This window comes from Periplaneta americana, chromosome 1 (assembly GCF_040183065.1).
Source record: "Periplaneta americana isolate PAMFEO1 chromosome 1, P.americana_PAMFEO1_priV1, whole genome shotgun sequence".
Lineage (NCBI taxonomy): Eukaryota > Metazoa > Arthropoda > Insecta > Blattodea > Blattidae > Periplaneta > Periplaneta americana.
Genome location: NC_091117.1, coordinates 3098475 through 3121539, shown reverse-complemented (window position 1 = coordinate 3121539; position 23065 = coordinate 3098475). Strand labels below are relative to the sequence as shown.

General features: G+C 37.1%; 1 protein-coding gene across 3 annotated transcripts in view; it reads left to right on the top strand.

Moving 5' to 3' along the window:
* LOC138698910 (nuclear factor related to kappa-B-binding protein-like) overlaps positions 1-23065 on the top strand; it is a 62564-nt gene that overhangs the window by 23785 nt on the left and 15714 nt on the right. The window contains exons 11-18 of one of the 3 annotated variants that reach the window (XM_069825190.1): positions 1039-1213; positions 4114-4344; positions 6341-6675; positions 8331-8600; positions 15456-15557; positions 17153-17419; positions 20155-20341; positions 21914-22132. In XM_069825190.1, coding sequence (XP_069681291.1) covers positions 1039-1213; positions 4114-4344; positions 6341-6675; positions 8331-8600; positions 15456-15557; positions 17153-17419; positions 20155-20341; positions 21914-22132 — 1786 coding nt within the window. Of the gene's footprint in view, positions 1-1038; positions 1214-4113; positions 4345-6340; positions 6676-8330; positions 8601-15323; positions 15558-17152; positions 17420-20154; positions 20342-21913; positions 22133-23065 lie in introns of all 3 variants that reach the window. The other 2 variants (XM_069825180.1, XM_069825143.1) reach the window with 2 other exon arrangements.

The following is a 23065-nucleotide window of genomic DNA, read 5'->3' as shown; positions in this document are numbered from 1 at the left end:
AGATCTTCATCATGATTATTACACCACAGACAAGTAGGATTATCAGAAATGTGAAATCGGTCTAGGTACAATTGAGTGACAATGTGACCTGTTCTGGCTCTTGTTAAAAATGTTTGAACATGTCTGGGCAAGTTTTTGTACATTTCCAGGTCATTTGGTTTCTTTTGTACAGACTGTAAAATTTTTCCTTAACCTCTGTTCCTCTCTCAAAGTGAGAGTCCAAGTTTCACAACCATAAAGAACAACCAGTAATATAACTGTTTTATAAATTCTAACTTTCAGATTTTTTGACAGCAGACTGGATGACAAAAGTTTCTCAACCGAATAATAACACGCATTTTCCATATTTATTCTGCTTTTAATTTCCTCCCGAGTATCATTTATATTTGTTACTGTTGCTCCAAGATATTTGAATTTTTCCACCTCTTCGAAGGATAAATCTGCAACTTTTATAGTTCCATTTCGTACAATATTCTGATCACGAGACATAATCATATACTTTGTCTTTTCGGGATTTACTTCCAACCCTATCACTTAAAATTAGTGGCTTGTAATTTAAATTTTCATGAAAACTATCCACACTATTGAAATACGGCAGAGGGATAAATAATTCTTTATTAGATTTTCTATCAATTATGGACAAAAATCACGATTCTACTCGCGATAGTTACCAAATAAGAGGGTGTTAAACATTTGGGGAAAAACATTTTTCTGAGAAAACTATGAACTTTCCGCCAATATGTTATCACACTTTTTTGTTACATACAACAGGAGCTATCACTCTGAAAATCTGCAAGGTTATTTCACTTCCAGTCTGTATACTTCGATTCCTATTCACACATTCAGGTTTCTTTTCTGACCAATACTATCAAATGTACGACTATTTCTACCATAGAATACCCGAGTATCATATTCTAACAAAAAGTACCGGACCAGCATTCTACAGGGCCAGTATTCTTTCACTGATTAAGTGATGAAACATTAAATTTGGCGACCTCAAGCAATATTATGTTAAAATGTCTGTTGTGGTATGTGCAGGAGAGACTCCGATATGAGAACCCGCATCGAGCCTTCACTTACCGGATGCACAACTACGAGTCTGTGGTTGGGCCTGTGAAGGGCGTGTACAACCAGAGCATAGGGGTCAACAAGCCACGTGGACACTCCCTCCTAGTGGCCGACCGACCCAACTTTGTCACCATACTGGCACTGGGTGAGTTTCACAGTGAAGATACCTACTTTCTTTCTTACGGTGACATCAGCTAATAAAGAATATATATGGGGGATGTTCAGTAAGGTCCCTGGGTCAGGTAAGTTTACATATGGCAGGTTTACAGTAAATGTTACCCACATAATTAACCTAGTTCTCCAGATGATCATCTTCAATGTTGAGGCAATTTTCCTACCTCCTTACCCTTTTTTCGAAACTAGGTGCAAAGAAAGTGCGGCTCTAACACGTCATACTGAATACAATGATTAACAACAGATGGAAGTTACTGAAGGTCAATGTATTGGATGGTAAAGTTCCCTTCACGTGTTCTATTATCATCATCATCATTAGGGCTATGATTTTGATGACCTATAAATCATGAAAAAATGTCCTAAAAACAATGCATTTATGACCTAAAATCTTTCAAAAATGCCCTAAAATTTATCTTACATATTAGGCTTAGTAGGAATATTAATATTTACACTAGTAATTAAATTCAATTACATTCTAGTACCAACATTCAAGTTTATTTAATTTTGCATAATTTTTTCTAAATGTTACACTTCAATTAATTATTTTATCTGTTTTAGTTTCCATGTAGTCCACCACAAGCCCACTCTTATACGGAATTAGCAGGTATAGAGGAGTCTTTATTGAAGGGGTGGTTGGACTGATCCATTACATGGGGTGTACTACGTTAAAATGGCAATATTTGTGTAGAAAAACGATTAAAATATTGTACAAAATAATGGGTATTAATGGACAAAATATGTAGAGAATATATCGAAGGATATAAACATTATTTTACATTAATAATGGGGATTTATGGCCAAAATTAAATGAAAATGACTAAAAAATTACCGAATAAAACAAAAGATGCTCTTATGAGTTTAAACAGGCAAAAAATGCCCTAACAAATATGTCTTAAAACATTCAGTTTATCATATAACATATAAATACTAAAGCAGCTATGTTTCTGGCTTACAAGAAAAAAGATGCAATTTCATCAAAATCCTAGCCCCAATCATCATCATCATCATCATCATCATCATCATCATCATCATCATCATCATCGATATTGTTATTGTTTTTTCTCATTCATTCATAGTGTTCTGCCCAAGAGCAGGTCTTTCACTGCAAACCCAACATTCTTCAACCTTTCCTATTTTCTGCCTTCCTCTCAGTCTCCACATATGATCCATGTATCTTAATGTCGTCTATCATCTGATATCAATCTTCTGCCCCGAACTCTTCTCCTGTTCACCATTTCTTCCAGTGCATCCTTCAGTAGGCAGTTTCCTCTCAGATAGTAACCCAGCCAATTCCCTTTTCTCTTCCTGATCAGTTTCAGCATTATTCTTTCTTTACCCAGTATTTCTAACACAGCTTCATTTCACACGCTCCATTCTTCTCCATATCCACATTTCAAATGCTTCTAATCGTTTCTCTTCACTTTGTCGTAATTTCCACGTTTCCGCCCCCCATACAAGGCCTCATTCCACACAAAGCACTTCACTGATCTCTTTCTTAGTTCTTTTTCCAAAGGTCTGCAGAAGATGCTCCTTTTTCTATTAAAAGCTTCCTTTGTCATTGCTATCCTCCTTTTGACTTCCTGTCGGCCTTGGTAGCATAGTTGGTATAGCTCTGGCCTTCTATGCTCGAGGTTGTGGGTTCGACCCTGGCCCAGGTCGATGGCAATTAAGTGTGTTTAATTGCGACAGGTTCATATCAGTAGATTTACTGGCATGTAAAAGAACTTCTGTGGGACAAAATCTCGGCACACCAGAGACTCTGATATAACCTCTGCAGTTGCGAGCATCATTAAATAAACTATAATTTAAAAATTTAATTTTTTGACTTCCTGGCAGCAGCTCATGTTACTGCTTATAGTACACCCCAAGTATTTGAAGCTGTCCACTTGTTCAACTGCCTCATTTAGTATTCATACGTTTATCTTCTTTATTTTTCTTCCTATGACCATGGTCTTCATCTTATTTGTATTTATCGTCATCTCTTACTGCTCACAGCTGTCATTTAACTCCAGTAACATGTCCCTTAGTATCATCTCTCTTCTGCTAACAACGCCATATCATCAGCAAATCTTATGCACTTTACTCTTCCTCCTTCTATCACCCCTCCGATATTCTTCACTAAATCCCCCAAGCAGATGTTGAACATAATGGATGATAAGGGGCAATTTCTGTTGTGGTTATTATTATTATTATTATTATTATTATTATTATTATTATTATTATTATTATTATTATTTATAAGGTAATGGCAGTGCCAATGTTGCGTTATGGGTCTGAATTTTGGATCCTGACTAAAAAAGAAGAAAGAAGAATAGAAGCAGCAGAGATGAACTTTCTGAGATCTGTAGCAGGTTACACCTTATTGGATGGGAAAAGAAGTGAAGATATAAGGGGGAACTAAGCATTTTTAAATTAATAGACAGAATAAAACAATATAGAAACGATTGGAAGCAACATATACAAAGAATGGAAGCAGACCGCATACCAGAGCTGATGATGAACTATAACCCAATAGGTAGAAGAAATGTTGGTAGACCGAAAACAAGATGGGCTCAACAGTGTTAAAAAAATGAGACCGGAACGAGCCTTATAAGGCTTAATCCATGATGCTGATGATGATGGTCATGATTATTATTATTATTATTATTATTATTATTATTATTATTATTGTTTTGTGTCAATTTATAAATTTCTGTTTAAAATACAGAGACAGGTTGAGTTTTGAGGAAAGAGGTGATGGATTACGTTTATTTAGCCTATGGTTGCCTTGCATTAAAAGATGGTGATTTTCGGAACATTAGAGCAGGGAAGAGAGTGTCCATGTAAAATTGTGTATATGTATTTTTTCTAATTCTTGTTTCTTCCTTGCAGTGCGAGATGCCACGGCCAGGTTGCCCAACGGTGAGGGCACTCGGACAGACATCTGCGAGCTTCTGAAGGACTCCCAGTACCTCGCACCTGTGTCACAGGAGAGCTACCTGCACTCCGTGGTGAGCGGCGCTTTGGACCGCCTGCACTACGAGACAGACCCGTGTGTCAAGTACGACACCAAGCGCAAGATCTGGATCTACCTGCATCGGGGTCGAACCGAGGAGGAGTTTGGTGAGTGCCTGGGACTTTGCCTATACATTGTACAGTAATTATGTAGTAGCCACTTTCCTGAATTTCAAAGTATATAAAATTCCATTCCCTGATATTAAACCCCAGAATAGTATTGCCCTACATGGTGTGGGTTATTTTATTTTTAATTGCTATATTATAAAGCAGAAATATATTATTTATGCTGATTGGTCTATATGGAGGGTAGCTGTGAATATATTGAATAAGTAGTCACCGTAAAAAAAAAACAGCTTGTTACGAAACCTAACAATAAACCTCGGAATGGGACTGATTCTCTGGCACGACCAAAATGGATATAGAGTGTTAGTTTGGAGGCCGAAAGGAAAAAGACCTTTGGGAAGGCCGAGACGTAGATGGGAAGATAATATTAAAATGGATTTGAGGGAGGTGGGATATGATGATAGAGAATGGATTAATCTTGCTTAGGATAGGGACCGATGGCGGGCTTATGTGAGGGCGGCAGTGAACCTCCGGGTTCCTTAAAACCCAGTAAGTGAGTAAGTATGCTGATTGGTCTGGTGTAATATTATCATTGAATAATTGCTATTACATAATTAAATTTTATATACATACAGGATTCGGCAAAAAGATCTGACGTTTTTAACTTGGCTAAGACAGTTGTTGTTTTTAACCAATGCTAAGTTCTGAACAATAAAGGCATTGCTCTCCAATATAGCAGAGTTATGTAGCAAAAAGTATAACTGTTTTAATGTAGGCACCATATTTACATGTTATGGCAGTTATATCATCTACACACAACCCCTAAACTGTTTGGAGGACCACACCTGCCATTGGTAAGCAGGTCCATATGACCTAGCGAGGATTGTCAGACAGCTCCACCGACCATATCCCCTCTTCACCACTTACGGGACTCTTATGCATGCCATGACAGGTCAGCATGCAGAAAAGGCATTTCCTCCATTTTTGATGGAACAGTTACACCACTGTGATTTGGTACCCAGAGACTCATTTGGTAAAAACAGGTTGCATCATGGGAAGGTGAGGATGGAATTTGAGTAGGAGAGGTTATGGAATGCATTTTACTACTCCTTGCAACTCACTCTGCAAAAAGAAAACTGTTCTTTTAATTCATTAAAGTAAATGGTGATAAAGTGTGTACATTATTTTTGGACGTCCTGTATTTTAAGTCTCAATTGAAGTAAATGGTGGTGAAGTGTGTGTACATTATTTTGGGACGTCCTGCATTTTAAGTCTCAGTTAAAGTAAATGGTGATGAAGTGTGTGTACATTATTTTAGAACGCCCTGTATTTTAAGTCTCAGTTAAAGTAAATGGTGATGAAGTGTGTGTACATTATTTTAGAACGCCCTGTATTTTAAGTCTGAGTTAAAGTAAATGATGAAGTGTGTGTACATTATTTTAGGACGTCCTGTATTTTAAGTCTCAGTTAAAGTAAATGATGAAGTGTGTTTATGTTATTTTAGGACGCCCTGTATTTTAAGTCTCAGTTAAAGTGAATGATGAAGTGTGTGTACATTATTTTAGAACGCCCTGTATTTTAAGTCTCAGTTAAAGTAAATGATGAAGTGTGTGTACATTATTTTAGGACGCCCTGTATTTTAAGTCTCAGTTAAAGTAAATGATGAAGTGTGTTTATGTTATTTTAGGACGCCCTGTATTTTAAGTCTCAGTTAAAGTGAATGATGAAGTGTGTGTATATTATTTTAGGACGCCCTGTATTTTAACTCTCAGTTAAAGTAAATGATGATGAAGTGTGTTTATATTATTTTAGGACGCCCTGTATTTTAAGTCTCAGTTAAAGTAAATGATGATGAAGTGTGTTTATATTATTTTAGGACACTCTGTATTTTAAGTCTCACTTAAAGTAAATGGTGATGGTGTGTACATTATTTTGGGACAACCTGTATTTTATTTTAAGTCTCAGTTAAAGTAAATGATGAAGTGTGTGTACATTATTTTGGGACGCTCTGTATTTTAAATCTCACTTGTTGTTCCAGAGCGACTCCACCAACAACAGCAAGGCATGGCCAAGACGAAAAAGTCGTCAAGCCAGCGCAAGGCGAGTCGCAGCAAGCAGCAGAAGGAGAATGCAGCGGTGGCAAAGGAAGCCAGCACTGCACCGCAGGTGCCTGCCACGTCCGTGCAGAATCCTCCCCTGCAAGCCAGCCTCCCTGTCGTCACCTCAGTGCCTGTAGTAACTGCGGCCGGGAAGTCTGTCACCACACGAGGAGCTGCCCGCAACCCGGTCATACCCAGGACATTCACCCTGCCATCTGGGCAGACGGTGCAGAACCTCCATGTGTCCACGTCGTCTGGGCTGCAGACCATACAAGTGAGTGTGATGACAGCCATCAAACCAGCAAGGGGGGGCAGGCTTTTGCTATGAAAACATAATCGCACGCTAACATTTAAATTAGGCCACCGGCTTAGCTCAATCGGCTAAGGCACTTGTCTGCCGATCCGGTGTTGCGTTCAGGTGCGGGTTCGATTCCCGCTTGGGCTGATTACCTGGTTGGGTTTTTTCCCAGGTTTTCCCCAACAATAAGGCAAATGTCAGGTAATCTATGACGAATCCTCGGTCTCATCTCGCCAAATATCATCTCACTATCACCAATTTCATCAATGCTAAATAACCTCGTAGTTGATACAGCGTCATTAAATAATCAAGTAAAATAAAATAAACATTTAAATTAGTGTTTTAAGAGGGGATTTTAACTTAGTATAAGCAAGGAAGGACTGAGAGTAGAAATGAAATCACCCTTAGGCCATGTGATTACATCATATTTACATATTCTTAATACCATTAAATTAATCATTAGTAAATACACATTAACCATAAACTTTTGCAAACTTACTTACTTACTGGTTTTTAAGGAACCCGAAGGTTCATTGCCGCCCTCACATAAGCCCGCCATTGGTCCCTATCCTGAGCAAGATTAATCCAGTCTCTATCATCATATCCCACCTCCCTCAAATCCATTTTAATATTATCTTCCCATCTACGTCTCGGTCTCCCCAAAGGTCTTTTTCCCGCCGGCCTCCCAACTAACACTCTATACGCATTTCTGGATTCCCCCATACGTGCTACATGCCCTGCCCATCTCAAACGTCTGGATTTAATGTTCCTAATTATGTCAGGTGAAGAATACAATGCGTGCAGTTCTGTGTTGTGTAACTTTCTCCATTCTCCTGTAACTTCATTCCTCTTAGCCCCAAATATTTTCCTAAGCACCTTATTCTCAAACACCCTTAACTTATGTTCCTCTCTCAAAGTGAGAGTCCAAGTTTCCAACTTTTGGAAAAACACTGTATAATAATAAAATTTACGATTTTCATGTAGAAACACACCTGGTGAATTGTAGGCTATTAATACTGGTCTAAACAACTGTGCTGTAGTTCTTATTTTTGTTTTTAAGACATTACGTTTGGCCCCTTGAATGCAGTTCCACCACCAAAATAAGCTCGTTAAACGTTTGACATTAGGGGGGATGATAACTCTTTAAATATTTTTATGATTTTAAATTTTGTTTATTCATGTTGTTTTTAAAATAATTATAAATTTAAGTTTGTTAAAATTTTATTTTACTAATTTAGTAATTTTATTGTTATTTGAGCCATTCAGAGCAGAAGTGGTGTAAGTCAAAATTGGGTAATGAGGTTTAAAGTAAAAATTCTGTAAAAATATAGTGCAAAGTAGCAATTAATATGTCCTTTGTGCTATCCACTGACTACTAATAGTTTAAATAAATTGAATATTAATTGCTACTTTGCGCTGTATTTTACAGAATGTTTACTTTAACCTTCATTACCAATTTTTGAGTTACAAACTTTTGCTCTCAACGGCTCATTTATGTTTTTTATTAAAATTTTTTGTTGAATTATTAAGCCATCTTGGTCACGGCTGATGAAACCAGCCACTTGTATTGACTGATACATAGGCAGTAGTTCAGTTCTTGTGCCTGCAGCTTTCTGGTAACTGGTTTCCAGGTCACCACCTCGCCAACTGTCCTGGCAGGCGGTGTGGCAGCTGGCAAATCCCTGCTGACAGCTCCTGTCACCCAGCAGCAGCTGACACCGACGTCGATAGTGAAGACGGTGGCTGTGACGACACCAGTTGCTACCAGCACCAGCACGCCGATCCTCAAGACCGTGACGCTCACCCCTCAGCAGATGCAGGCCATGAGTGCGGCGCGGGGCCTTACTGCTGCTGCGGCCATCAAGACCAGCGCGGCCAGCACCCCCACAGCGCTGAGAATGGTGAGCATGCTTGCCATCATACCTCACGCTGGATGATTCAGATTTGGATACGTTCATTCATAGTTTTCTGTCTTCTCTACAAACCCAGCATTCTTTAATCTTCCATCTTTCCCACATTCCTCTTAAGGTAAGCGTTCACTACATCGTATCGCACTCCTCGTACGAATCGCACGCAACGGATATTTTAAGGCCCGGTTTCTTTAACCTTTGTTAAATTATAACAGTGTGTTATTCCATTTTAACTGTAAACTTAACAGTTGAAGCATTTCTTCAACTACTGTTAGTACTAACAGGCTGTTAAAACCTATGTTAATTTAACTGCCCAATTTCATGCAGTTAAATCATTTAACTCTCTGTTAGCATAGAAGTATCCAATATGGCTGGTGCGTTAGATGCTGAACTTATATATCTGCATTATTTTGAAAATGATATCCATGAATACATAAACAGAGGGGATGATTTCTGTGATTTCACAGACCAGAAGTTCATACAAAGGTGTAGGATATTTTCTGCCAAGCCTCACTTTTCGCTTTCAACTTAGATCCGTTTGTTTATTCTCATTAATTGGTTTATACTGCGAAATAATTTCCAGCAGAAGGTTTCTTTTGAACGAAGAGAAATTAGTCCAAGATTTCTTTTTGTTCCAGTGTTTTCCATTTCATAACAGCAATACCAATACGCCGCTCCACGCTATTGTGATGCAGATGAGGAAAGAAGCAGAAATCAAACCTGAGAGAATAGAAAGACTTCTATCCTCTCTGAATGAAACAACGGAAACAAGCGAGAATCACAATTGTCAGAGTTCAGAAAACAGAAGTGAGCCTATACTTGTTTGTAGGTTATGGTTAAACTCTAGAATCTCTGGTCCTAACAGAGAGTTAACAAACAGAATGTTAAAATGTGAAATGTAAAGTCGAAGAAACGCAATATTTTTAACAGCAGTTCACACTTTTAACTAACAGTTAATTAACGCTATGTTAGGTGCATTTTGACAAAGGTTGAAGAAACCGGGCCTAAGTGCAGTGCGTTCACTGTAACGGCTCCATCTCATCGCCTCATAGGATTCCCCTATCAGCTGTTTGAAACATGACGTCGTACGATATTGACATTGCTGAAAACAGAGGAGTTGAGGTTAGGTCTATTAATTACGTCTGTTAGCAAATAAGAATTTGTAATTGCTTCATGCATCTTAATTGAAGAGGAAGAAACTAAAGAGATATTGGTTACATAATATATATGTAAGAAATGACTTGATTACTGTAATGGGAACGCCTCAAATTATGTAATTCTTCGCAGTTTTCTACAAGCAAAATAAGTTTTCCGTCTGCCATTTTGGCACGACACTGAACATGGCACAACATAATAGTAACAGTTGACCAATTAAAATTGATTTATTAAAGAAGGCCATGATCGCACGCATCAGAAAAGTTGCTCATCCAAGAAACATGGACGGATTTGCCGAGAGGCGTTGCGTCCGATACGATGTAGTGAATGCGGTTACATAACAATTACAGCAAAGATAGTCTTTTTCCGATCCGTGCAATTCGTCCTATGCATGCGATACCTTCAGTCTCCGCATATGACCCATATATCTTAATGTCGTCTATCATCTGATATCTTCTTCTGTCCTGAACTTTTCTTCCATTCACCATTCCTTCCAGTGCATCCTTCAGTAGGCAGTTTCTTCTCAGCCAGTGACCCAACCAATTCCTTTTCCTCTTCCTGATCAGTTTCAGCATCATTCTTTCGTCACCCACTCTTTCCAACACAGCTTAGTTTCTTACTCTGTCCATTTCACACACTCCATCTTTCTCCATATCCACATTTCAAATGCTTCTAGTAGCTTCTCTTCACTTCGTCGTAATGTCCACATTTCTACCTCATTCAATGCCACACTCCACACAAAGCACTTCACTAGCCTCTTACTTAGCTGTATTAGTTCAGATTCTCATGTTAATAAAATTCAGTGTGCACTAAGAATTTATACACTTAGAATATTTTGTACAAACAGAAATCAGTCAAGAACAAGTACTCTTGGATTAGGATATTAGGAGTGGTTTTGAAAATGTTCACATAGAGGTTTGGCAACATTTCACCATTGCTTTTAAAAGAATAACACGTACCTAACCTGTCAGAGCATATTTCAGCATGTCAAATGAAGGTTATTTGTTCATTTTTTTTTTTTTTTTTTTTTTGAAGTTGACAACTTTATCATTTACACTTGTGCAGATATTACACTTTTAAAGTAACATTTAGGAAAAGACAATTTGTTTCCACCAAACATAGACATATATAGGTATATATATTTTTTGTAAGTATTGTAATTACTTTGTATGAAAACTGCATTGGCCTTTTGTATTAGTTTTTAGTTACTTATTTCCTTCTTCTGCTAATAACCATGCAAATGTAATCCATAATTCATATACAGTACCGTGTTTTTTGTCTGGATGTACCACATAGCGATTTAACATTGTCATAAGAAACCTGTGTATAAAACCAATGAAGAAATAATGAGTGGGCCATAGAAATAAACAGACCTTGTTAATAATTTTGTAAAACAAGAGAACATCAACTTTGACTTAGCAACCATAAATAATGTTCTCTTGTTTTACAAATTGTCAAAGCCTGCTAATTTCTGAACACGGCCCACCAATTAAATTATTTCTTCATTGTTTCTGTACATAGGTTTCTTATGGCAATATGATATGTTAAGATTATAACTATAATTATATTTGTGTTGTATTTAGAAATATAAACAACATTAAACTTAAAAAAATGTTTCAGTAAGTAATTGTTAAGTAAAAAAATAATTCACGCCGAAAATGTGCCTGTTTTTGAGAAAATAAGTTCTCAAATCTGGACTCTGTATTGGATACACATACAGTGATATTATTTTTAATTTAAAGGCGATTTCCCACTTTTGTTTTGATGGCAGTCCTAGACTAGAAACTTGTTTTGCATATATTAGAGTTTGCAAATGCTATAAAAATTTTTAAGAAATTCTTCTTTTGCAAGCTTCAGGTATTCTTGCATTCTTTTGATCCAAAACTGGTCTAAATTCTGCGAAAAAAAGTATAGTTTTAACATTCTATCAGTAGGAATATATTTCAATGAATCTTTTCTTAATATCCTTTTGGAATTTCAGCCAGTTGAATGCAACTCTCTAAAAACGGATTCAATATTCGTCTGTGACTGTCGTATTTGTTTTGAGTTTCTTCCGGAAATTACTCAGAAAACTGTTGTTCAAAATAAATGCTGTCCAACAAAAAACAAACTCAGTAATTGTTGTATTGTATGGTGTGTAGCTAAATTTTCCGTACACTGGAATGAATCAAATTTCTTTTTGTTAAGTGATGACCAAAAATCAAGTTTCCTTATAAATTCGTCGATTTTATCTCTTAAGTGTTATTCTGTTAATATCTTGACTTTGAAAACTATTATTCTTATGGCCGGTTTTTCCAAGTATTGTTAGAAAATTTAACGACTTTAAACTCTAAACAGTTAAGTTTACAACACCAGTTTGGTTTAACAGATTGTTAACAGTTTGTTAATTTTAAATGTAGGATTTCGGGCAGTTAACTTGTTTAACAGTTAGTTAAATATGGCCGATGTCTCCACAGCTGTTCGAACAGAAGTTGCGAAATTAATATTTTGTGTCTCTCTGTAGGGTATGTTTAGCATATGACTGGTAATATAACATTTAAAAAATACTTTGAACTGTTTAAATACATCAGTGTTACTTTATTTCTTTCGTATTTCATATCCATAATAGCAATGAGGAAATATAACCTTACTTTGTAATTATTATTGAGCACTTCACCTACAACTTTCATTTGTCAACTGTTTGTTTATGGAGCGTGGCCTACTATAACAGGTTGTCATTTTATGTAAGTTTCATGACTCACTCTATAATATAGAATTTAAAGATTAATTTTAGCCAATCAAAAATTGTCTTACATGTGTAGAATCATTACCAACTGCTGTTGAGTAGTTAAAATAGTGCTAACAGACGTTATAGTTAAGTGTTGGTTATCTTAAACAAAATTATGTTGAACAAATGGAAAATACATTAACAAAGCGTTAAAAATAAACAGACTGTTAATTTAACATTCGTTAAGCAAAATTAAACATTACTTGGACAAACTGGCCACAAGTGTTTAAATGTTAAAAAATACATAAGCAGTGAGGACCTAGCCTAAGAAGCCAAAGAGAACTGTAATAGTAATGTGCGTTACAAGAGCGGTATGTTGAAGTTTTCATGTTTGAGGAAAAGTTTGAAAAAGCGAAACGTAGTTGAGCTTTTTTAATTTCCGAGAATCAAAAGAAAACATACCGCTCGTGTATCGTACATTATTTTGTGCGAAGATCGTTTATTACATACCTGAAAGAGGAATTTCTAATTAGTTGCAATGAAATCACCATCTTGGTTTCTGTTCAATGACGGCAAATTTGCAAAACAAAAATATCTATCTTCAACATTGTTGCTTTAAAATGTTTTCTGTGTTTACTATACTCCAGCAGGCCATGATATACGTCTGTCTTTTTTTTTTTCCCCCAGTCTATGATGAGTCTGGAATGTTGTTGATTTTTTCACGGCTTCCTTAATGTTTTTTCATTTTGTATGATTCTCTGATAAGCAAGTTGTAATATAATAATATTGAATTGGGCTAACCGTCTATACTTATCTAGTTTATATTTGGATTAAACATGAACGTTTTCGGCACTTATGTGCCATTTTCAAATGTATGGAATTGCCTTATTACATGATCAAATAGATACACCTTATGTGTATGTACCCTTGATGATTTACCATCGTTTACAAAATAATATATAAATTAAATTAAAAACACTTACTAATAATTAAAATCTATACTAATTTACATCTACAATAAAAGTCCCATTGTTTTATGTAACAATATGATTATCTTGAAGTTGTTATCACATGCAGTTCCTATATTTATTAAAATGTTTTTGAGTTGCACTGTGTTGCACGTATTAAATGTTAAAATTCTGTTTGTTATATATTAACACGCCAAGGATTCATGTTGTTTCACTTTTGCAAGTGTTGATATGACAAACAGAATTTTAACATTTAATACATGCAACACAGTGGAACTCAAAAACATTTTAACAATAACAGCGACGTGAGATTCGAACTCACGACCAGCGTCCCGCGAGAGAGAGCATATCGCGCGGGCTTCATGAAGCATGAGGAATGGCGCGCGGCGGAGAGGGGAAAGGGCCAACGCGACGAGGGGAGAGTGCGCGCGCAACTGCTGCGTACGCAGTGAATGGGGAACGGACCTTCCCGACTCTTCGAGAAGTCCGTCGAAGTGGAGATATCCAGATAATTCTCTACACACCTGTAGAAATTTCTCGCAACTATGATTTTGCTATAAAAGAAGAAGCGCCAGCGAACTCGAGCAGTTTTTCAGTTATTCAGTCAGTGAGTAAGCCAGAGCAAGCAAGCCAGACTTGTGTGCCGGAGTTCGACTCGAGTGTGCGTCCGCATCTGCGTCAGCATCCGAAGCCCTGAGTTCGAGTGCAGTGGACCGCAGTTGGAGGGACCCGAGTTCGAGTACAGTGAACTGTCTCTGAAGGTCTGTTGTTCGAGATACTGTGAACTCGAGTGACTGAGATAGAAGAACTGTGAACTGAGAACTGGTAGTTCTGATTTGTAAATAGTGCTTTGTAAATATTAGTTAAGATTAACAGTTCATTGTTGTGCGTAATAGTCAAGTAAATTGTCATTGTCGTCGGTGGAGTGCTATAACGAATACTGTGTTGAGTGAAGATCCAATTGTTGACGAGAGCGTTTAAGGTGAATTGTAGAAAGGAATTATTGTTGTGACGAATAAATTACATTGTTGTTACTAATAAAATTTACAATATTATTTTGTAAACGATGGTAAATCATCAAGGGTACACACACATAAGGTGTATCTATTTGATCATATAATAAGGCAATTCCATACATTTGAAAATGGCACATAAGTGCCGAAAACGTTAATGCTTAATCCAAATATAAACTAGATAAGTATAGACGGTTAGCCCAATTCAATATTATTATATTTCTTAATGTTGCTTGCATCACGAATGCAGTAACTTTAGTGGAGTTGTAGAGTTTACTTAATTTTTGCAAATATTTAAAAACAATAATTAACAATGCAATTTAGGTGAAATTGCAGTGGTAAGTTTCCAATTTATAATTATTACTATATTGAACGTCTCTAAAAATAATATGTTAAAAGCCTAAAGCAGTAAAATCAATATGTCACTTAAGCGGTAAGAAGAGGGAAATTGTTATGTGTGTTAGGTTGGGAATACTGAATGTGGAATTTTAGACTTTCCGCGGATTGGTTTTGTGCAGAAACCAAGCAAATACGCACGATCTCGCACAAAATATGTTTGCATATTCCAATTTCTTATTTTGCAGGTATCAGTATGTTAGAAGTTGTATGGTATGGTTTTGAGTAAAATTTTCGTAATTTTCGTTTTACAGCAATTTGTATTTTTGAAATGGGGTTAAGTACTGGTATGGTAGTGGGTGGGGGAGTCGCAAATAAAATATATCACCCAAAAGTGGGTTGCGCTTTGTAGAAGTTTGGGCACCACTGCTGTAGATAATAATGCTTTGCATGACTGGTATTGAAGTAGAGACCTGTGTATTGGTGCATTGCTGTACGAGGTCCAGTGTTGAATGCAGATTTCTATTTCCCGTAGCCAACCTCGTCATTGGTTGGAAACATTACTTCTTCTTCTACTTCTTCTTCATCTTCCTCCTCACCACGAGTTGTAACCTCAACGACTGTAGCAACAGCTGTTAGCTCGACGCCATCTTGTACTGTTCAGCAGCAGAAGGCGCCCCCATCAAATCGACCCACCGCGCAGCCGTCACTCCCCAGTCCGAAGGCTATGGTCAACGCCACTTCCGCTCAGCTGGTAAACGTGTCACAGGTGAGTCGTCTTCTGCTGTTATACAAGAGTGACTTTATGTGAGTCAGTCTATATTCTCACTAGGTAAAAATCTGTGCTGTTATGGCAGAAGCTGATATGTACAATTCTGGCAAAAATATTTTACTGTCTAGATATGTTAAAAATTTTGGTTTAATGTTAAGGGAAAACATGGTGTGTTTACTCCTATTACCAGCTAATACTAATACTAATACTTACAAATTGCTTTTAAGGAGCCTGGAGGTTCATTGCCGCCCTCACATAAGCCCGCCATTGGTCCCTATCCTGAGCAAGATTAATCCAGTCTCTATCATCATATCCCACCTTCCTCAAACCCATTTTAATATTATCCTTCCATCTACGTCTCGGCCTACCCAAAGGTCTTTTTCCGTCCGCCTTCCCAAGTAACACTCACTAGATTCACCCATATGTGCTTCATGCTCTGCCCATCTCAAACGTCTGGATTTAATGTTCCTAATTATTTTACAATTCATGTTGAGAAATAGTCAGAAGCCTCTTGTTAATAACATATATCAAAATGTAATTAATTGTTTATTCCGTCTTATGGCTTAAGCATTGATTACATATAAAAGAAAACACTGATGTGTTACATCTTATTCACTCTTAATAGTAACGTTTTCGCCCTTTGTAGGGCATCTTCAGATACGAGATATAACAGATATCATCTAAAATCAATTACAAAACTTTGCCTTACATTTGGAAATGACATAGCTAGAGTAAAAATATGACATAGTGACAATATTAATCATCTAAAGCAATATTAGAAAGATCATGTCGAATATTAAAAACAAATTAAAACGACGTAAGTTTGCATAGCTATGAAGTAATACTGAATACGTTATGTTGGCATACAAAGTAGATCTCAATATATTGGTGTCCTAAATATATTGTACTGTTGTCAATAACTTGTTGAATGTGAATAGAGAAGCATACAGAGAGTGGAAATCAATTTGCTGATCATAGTGAAATCAATAAATTACTAGAAATATAATAATAATATATATTTCTAGTATTAAGACTAAATAAGATGTAACACGTAAGTGTTTTCTTTTATATGTAATCAATGCTTAAGCCATAAGACGGAATAAATAAATAATTAATTATATTTTGATATATGTTCCTAATTATTATGTCAGGTGAAGAATACAATGCGTGCAGTTCTGTGTTGTGTAACTTTCTCCATTCTCCTGTAACTTCACCAAACACCTTTAATCTCTATTCCTCTCTCAAAGTGAGAGTCAAAGTTTCACAACCATACAGAACAACCGGTAATATAACAAATTCTAGATGCCACGGCGACGATAAGGAACAAACGTGTGAAGCTGCGAAATGCTACACATGCTGTTCACACCCGTGCGGACCATTGCCTTGAGATTGAGGGAGGCATTTTCAGAAATATGTTTTAAATCCATTCTAAATGAAAGAGACTGATACATAAACAATCAATTGTTTGTATTTGAATTATTTTTTGTATGTGATTGTTCAGGAAAATGAAATACAAACAAGTAGCAAGATAAAGAACTGTAAAATGAGTTGTATGAGTTGCTTGTAAAAACTTCGAAATTCGTGACTTGCAGGTACAGTTGGTTGGTTCAAAGAGTCCACAGCCTGTTGGATCGCCAAAGCCCATGCTGACAGCTGGTGGGAAGACCCTCATGACGACAGGAATCTCAGGTGTGAAGCTGGTGAATGCAGTGAAGGCGATCACCACGCCAGATGGGTCACAGCAGCAGACCATCTTCATCAAACAGCAGCAGCAGCAACAGCCAGACCAGCCTCCGCAGACGATCATCGGGACGATCCAGCAGCAGCCTCAGTTGCTTCAGCATCAGCATGCAAATAAGGTAAGCAGTGTTAGATGTGTATACACAATAATTTCATCAAGTTCATTAAAAAAATTGTTCACAGACATAATTGGATTTAAAGATTGCCAGCGTCTTAGCTGCGAAATTACTTACGTTAGTAGACTTTTTTTTTTTCTTCTTGCTGTTATTTATACTCGCTTTAACATCTTTGGTCATATCGTGAGTTAGTTAGGAGACTTGTTATTATGTAATAATTCATACAATTCTTTGGCCAAACACCTGCGTAGAATTGGAATATATCAGTCCCCTAACTGCCCATTGTGGAACTCAAACCAAGAAATGGATTTGGAACACCTCAAAATCTGTGCTTCAGTGGCTGGCCATGACAATATCTTTGAAAAATATTGGAGTGCAAGAGGTCAAATGACTTTATTGTCAAACGCCTGGCATTAGAAAACAACAACAACAATTCTTTGCTCATTTTACCTGACATTAGAAAAAGGGTATTGTTCTCTGTGACTCGCATATGTGGTTGAAATGTAATAAATTGGTCGAAGTGTATTTCCAACTAATAGTGATTGTGGATTGACTTTTCCATTAACAATTATTCTTGGACAGTGTGACTTTTGGTGTTCCAAATAAGTACTTTAGTACGATTCTTGGCATCTCAGTGCAGTCCCTACCCGGAGATCCGATTGAGGGACTATTTTACCTCCAGAGAATTTTACACTGAGGGACTCCATGAATCATAAGCAGTGAAAAATATAGTGGGACTGCGTTGGTAGTAATGCAGCTTATGTGGGTACCTGTTTGTTACTTGTTAGCTTAAACAACAAGTTTAAGCCCCCTCACCACGACAAGGTGAGTACCCACGAGAGGGAACAATTATTTTTGTAGAACCTCGAAAACTTTCTCACTATTTCAACCTGCACAACAAATTACATTAAAATAACACTTTGCTTTATCGCATGTAACAACATGCGATAGAAAGAAATGGGGTTGCTCTAGAAATACTTTGAACATTACATACAAAATGTTTATACAGCCATTGCTGACATACTGCAGAGAAATTTTAATTACTTCACCTTTCATAAACGAAATAGAACGTGTTCAAAATCAAGCTCTCAGACTCATCACTGGTGGAGTCAAAACAACTCCAATAGATTCTTTGAGATTCCTCACTAATATTAACAGCATCAAAATGACAATAGAAGAAAAAGCACTGATTCAATATGAAAAACTTATCAGATTACCAGGAAACAATTGGCATTCATACAGTACTCTCTGTAGATTGAAAACTCAAAAAAGTTTGATATCCATTGTTCAAGAATTAAAACAGAAAATCAATATCCCGAATTTAAAAGAATACTTACAAATTAAACCAAACCCTTTAACTCTATTAAATATAGAGTATAATCTAAATTTAACAGAAGAACTACTAAAAGAATTGTCTTTAGAGACAATTAATATTAGGTACCCTCCACAAAACTGGCTTCATTTATACACTGACGGATCCTTGATCTCCAGAGAACAAGGTGCCGGTGCAGGTGTTACGTGCTGTCTCTTCTCACTTTATAGATCTCTTGGGTATGGAACAACAAGTTTTGATGGTGAAATCATTGCAATAAGTGCAAGTCTCAGGAATCTTCTATGCCACATCAATAAATTTAAGAATGCAGTTATATTGTCAGACTCCAAAGCAGCTATTCTATCAATAGTCTCTAAACACACACCTTCATCTCAAACAGCAGAAATAACTAAAATGCTCTCTCAATTAATATCACTCAATAAAAGAATTGTATTCCAATGGATACCATCCCACTGTAGAATCCTGGGAAACGAGAGTGCGGATGCTTTAGCAAAGAAGGGCAGCACTGCTACTTACAGACCTGTTACTAAATCTACGTATTACTCTGTGAAGAGATTTATTAAATCTACATACTTAGACTTCAACAAACAAAATTTGATAACACAATCTCAAGGGAAAAAATGGAACTCTCTGCATCATAATCCACAGTTAATTCCCGATTTACCACGAAAATCGTCTGTAGCTGCATTTAGATTGGCAACAGGCCATGATTGTTTGGCCAAACACCTGCATAGAATTGGAATATATCAGTCCCCTAACTGCCCATTGTGCAACTCAAACCAAGAAATGGATTCGGAACACCTCAAAATCTGTGCTTCAGTGGCTGACCATGATAATATCTTTGAAAAATATTGGAGTGCAAGAGGTCAAATGACTTTATTATCAAATGCCTGGCAATAGAAAGAACAACTATTTTATTAATATAAACAATTTTCAACAGTTCTGTTTAAACTCTTACGTATTATGTTTATGTTTGTCAAAATCCTTCTTATGTTCAAATCGAAGTGCCATCTGATATTACAGTGTTTTATATAAATCTCAACTGAACAGTTGAGGCGTTGAATTTTACCTTTACTCATAATAACAAAATAGTCATGTTCCCATGTTTCTTGGAAATTTAAACGAAACCTACAATTTATTCGCCATATTCCACCACTTTACACACCCCTGATTAGAATGCTATGGTACCGAGTTCAACCTCTGCTTGCTGTGCAGGAAATTTTGCCCATTCCTGAGAAAGATGAACACCAACGCTACCACTAACACAAACACCAATAACAGGAACACCAACACAAATGACGGTTTTTCCAGACAGAATGAAAGTTTCTTTCTTTGGGTTGAATCCCTCATTGCTGGGAAGAACTGGAGGAATATTTTTTTATGAGTTGTTATTTTTTATGAACAGCAAGCTGCAGCAATTGCTCAACTTCAGCAGCAGTTGAAACAGCAGCTGCAACAGAAACAGCAGCAGCAGCAGCAGCAGCAACAGCTGCAGCAGGCTGTGACAGTTGGGGCCACGACATCACCTGCAACCCCTCAGCGAGTGGTCACCACCATGTCTGTGCTGGGCCAGCCTCGTGTCATGGCGAGAGGTGAGCACGGCTGACAATTCAGTATTCAGTAGTGAGGAAATGGTTTTCAGCTTGCTGGAAGGGCATTCGTGATGACAAAAAATTGCCTTGTGGCATGTCACTTACCTTTGGTAGAGCAATTTCTTCCGAACTATTAGATGGCTTCTCTTCATGGTGGGTATCTTCTCTTTTGTTTCTTCATTTTCTTTTTTTCCCCCTTATTTCTTTCTCTCTTTCTCTCTTTCTTTCTTTCTTTCTTTCTTTCTTTCTTTCTTTCTTTCTATTTTCCTTCCTTCTTTGTCTCTCTTATCATTCTGTTATTAATATTTTCTTTTCTTTCTTTTGTATTTTTTCCTGCTAAATTTTCTTATCTTTGTCTTTCTTGTTTTATTTATTTCGTTCTTTCTTTTTCTCCTTCTTTCTGTCATCATTCTATTAATCATAATATCCTTTTCTTTCTTTTGTTTTTTTCTTGCCAAATTTTTCTTTCTTTATTCCTTTCTGACTGTACTTTATTTTTTCTTTCTCTCTCTTATCATTTTTATTATTCATATTTTCTTTTCTTCTTCCTTTGTTTTTTATCCAACAGTTTTCTCTCCTTGTCTCTTTATTTCTTTCTAATTTTTTTCTCTCTTAGTTCTTTTCCATTCTGTTATTCATCTTTTCTTTCTTCGTTCTTTCGTTTTTTTCTTGTTACATTTTTTCTGACCTTTCTATAGTAAGTTCTTTCTTCTTTTATTCTGTTATTCATCTTTTGTTTTTATCCTTTTCCCATTGTTTTTCTTGCTATATTTTTCTTCCTGCATTTCTTTATAACTTTTTCCTTCACTTTTTCTGCTCATTTCTTCTTTGGTTTCTTGCTCACTTTGTTTCCTTCTGTTTTCTTCCTTCTTTCGTTTTTCTTTCACAATCTTTTTGTCCTTCGTTTTACATTTCACATTTGCACTTCTTTTTCTTCCTTGTTTCGTTTCACTCTTTTATCTTCCATTCATATAATAATAATAATAATAATAATAATAATAATAATAATAATAATAATAATAATAATAATAATAATCCGTGGTGCTACAGCCCGTGAAGGGCCTAGACCGACCAGCCGGCTGCTCGCCTCACGCCCACATGTCGAAGCAGAGGTGTACGATCATCCAACCAGAATGGAGGTATCGTGTGGTTAGCACGATGATCCCCCAGCCGTTATAGCTGGCATTTGCAACCGGATTTCGCTCCCTATCGTAGCTCCCCAAGTGCATCACGATGCTGGGTGGACACTGGTCCCATACACTGGTCGAAATTTCATGAGAAAATTTCTTCCCCCATGAGGATTCGAATCAGCGCGCATTCCGTAACGCGATTCGTCGGCAGGATGCCTTAGACCACGACACTATGGCCCGGGACTTATCTTCCATTCTCCCTTTCTTTTTCATTCTTTACCGTTCTTTAATCGTTCCTAGTTTTTATGTGTGTATCTTCTTAATTTGTTTTCTTTTCCATCTTTTATTTCTTTTCTCTTTGTATATTGTTATTGTATTTGGAAATTTGAGCAGTGCTCACTTACATACCTGTTGGTATACGCCAAGTGTGTCTGCTGTGCAGTTGGGGGGAAGCCCATCCCCGTGTCCCACATGGCGCTGCCCACACAGCTTCAGCAGCAGGCTGCGGCCACTACGAGTGCGCAGCCCGTGTCCGGTGCCGCCACCGTGGTGAAGCAGCAGCCGCCGATGGTGGCCAAGGTTCTGACGAGTGCCCAGGGCCAGGTGATCTCCATGGAGAGCCTGCTGGCGCACCAGAAGCAGCACGGGACCCTTCCTCAAGGTACAGGTCCACTAGTACTTACCTGGACCTGGAGTACAAGGGTTCAGTCTCAATTGACATGTTAAGGGCAACCCTTAAAACACTCTTTCTTTGTTTCTCAATATGTGGGGAAAACAATAAGAATGTTTTTCTTTGAAAATGTGTAATCTTATTTGAAAACATATACTGATGAAACAAATTAAATCATAAATGTATGGCTATTCCATATGAAATCGATCAGTAAAAAGCCTCGCATTTGTTAATACTCTAATTTTTTCCCTACTTACACAAGGTGCTGAGGACAGTGCATTTTCAAAAATATACCATCGAAAGTCAAACGGTTTTCGTACTATTGAGCGACAAATTTAGCGTATTTTATAAAAACAAGCCTCTTTCAGCGCTCAGAACTCTGGAACCGTTTACTGCAGAACATTGAACGAGAGCTTATTTTGAAGCTGACATTTGGTAGGTTATGTTAAGAAGTAATCCTTATTTTTATTGTACACAGAGAGAGACAGATAATCTGATTTTACTTGCTTTTAGGCTTTTTGCCAATTTGTAAAAATGTAAAAAATATTGACAAAAAACCTTGCATTATTAAGAGGGATTCGGCATTGTTTGCTTAGTGGCACGGCAATAAGTTTCAGGGGTATTAAATAGATTATTTTCACACACCTAGACTTGAACGGCGCAGTACCACAAGCACTGGCCGAGAGCTGAAGATAAGCGAGCGTTGGGCGTCATTTTACTCCTGTGTTTATGAAAACTTGTGATAAAGCTAGCCCAGCTATGCGCTACTAGACGAAACATCACGTGTTTATGTCTCCTGGCCTTCCTTGCCTAGGCTAGCTCCCGTCTCACAGTCAGCTGGTTAGTTCACGCGCGTACTATTTATTTTCTTTATTTGATATTTTCAATACTTTCTTATCAGTAAAAAATATGTGTTTATTTGTA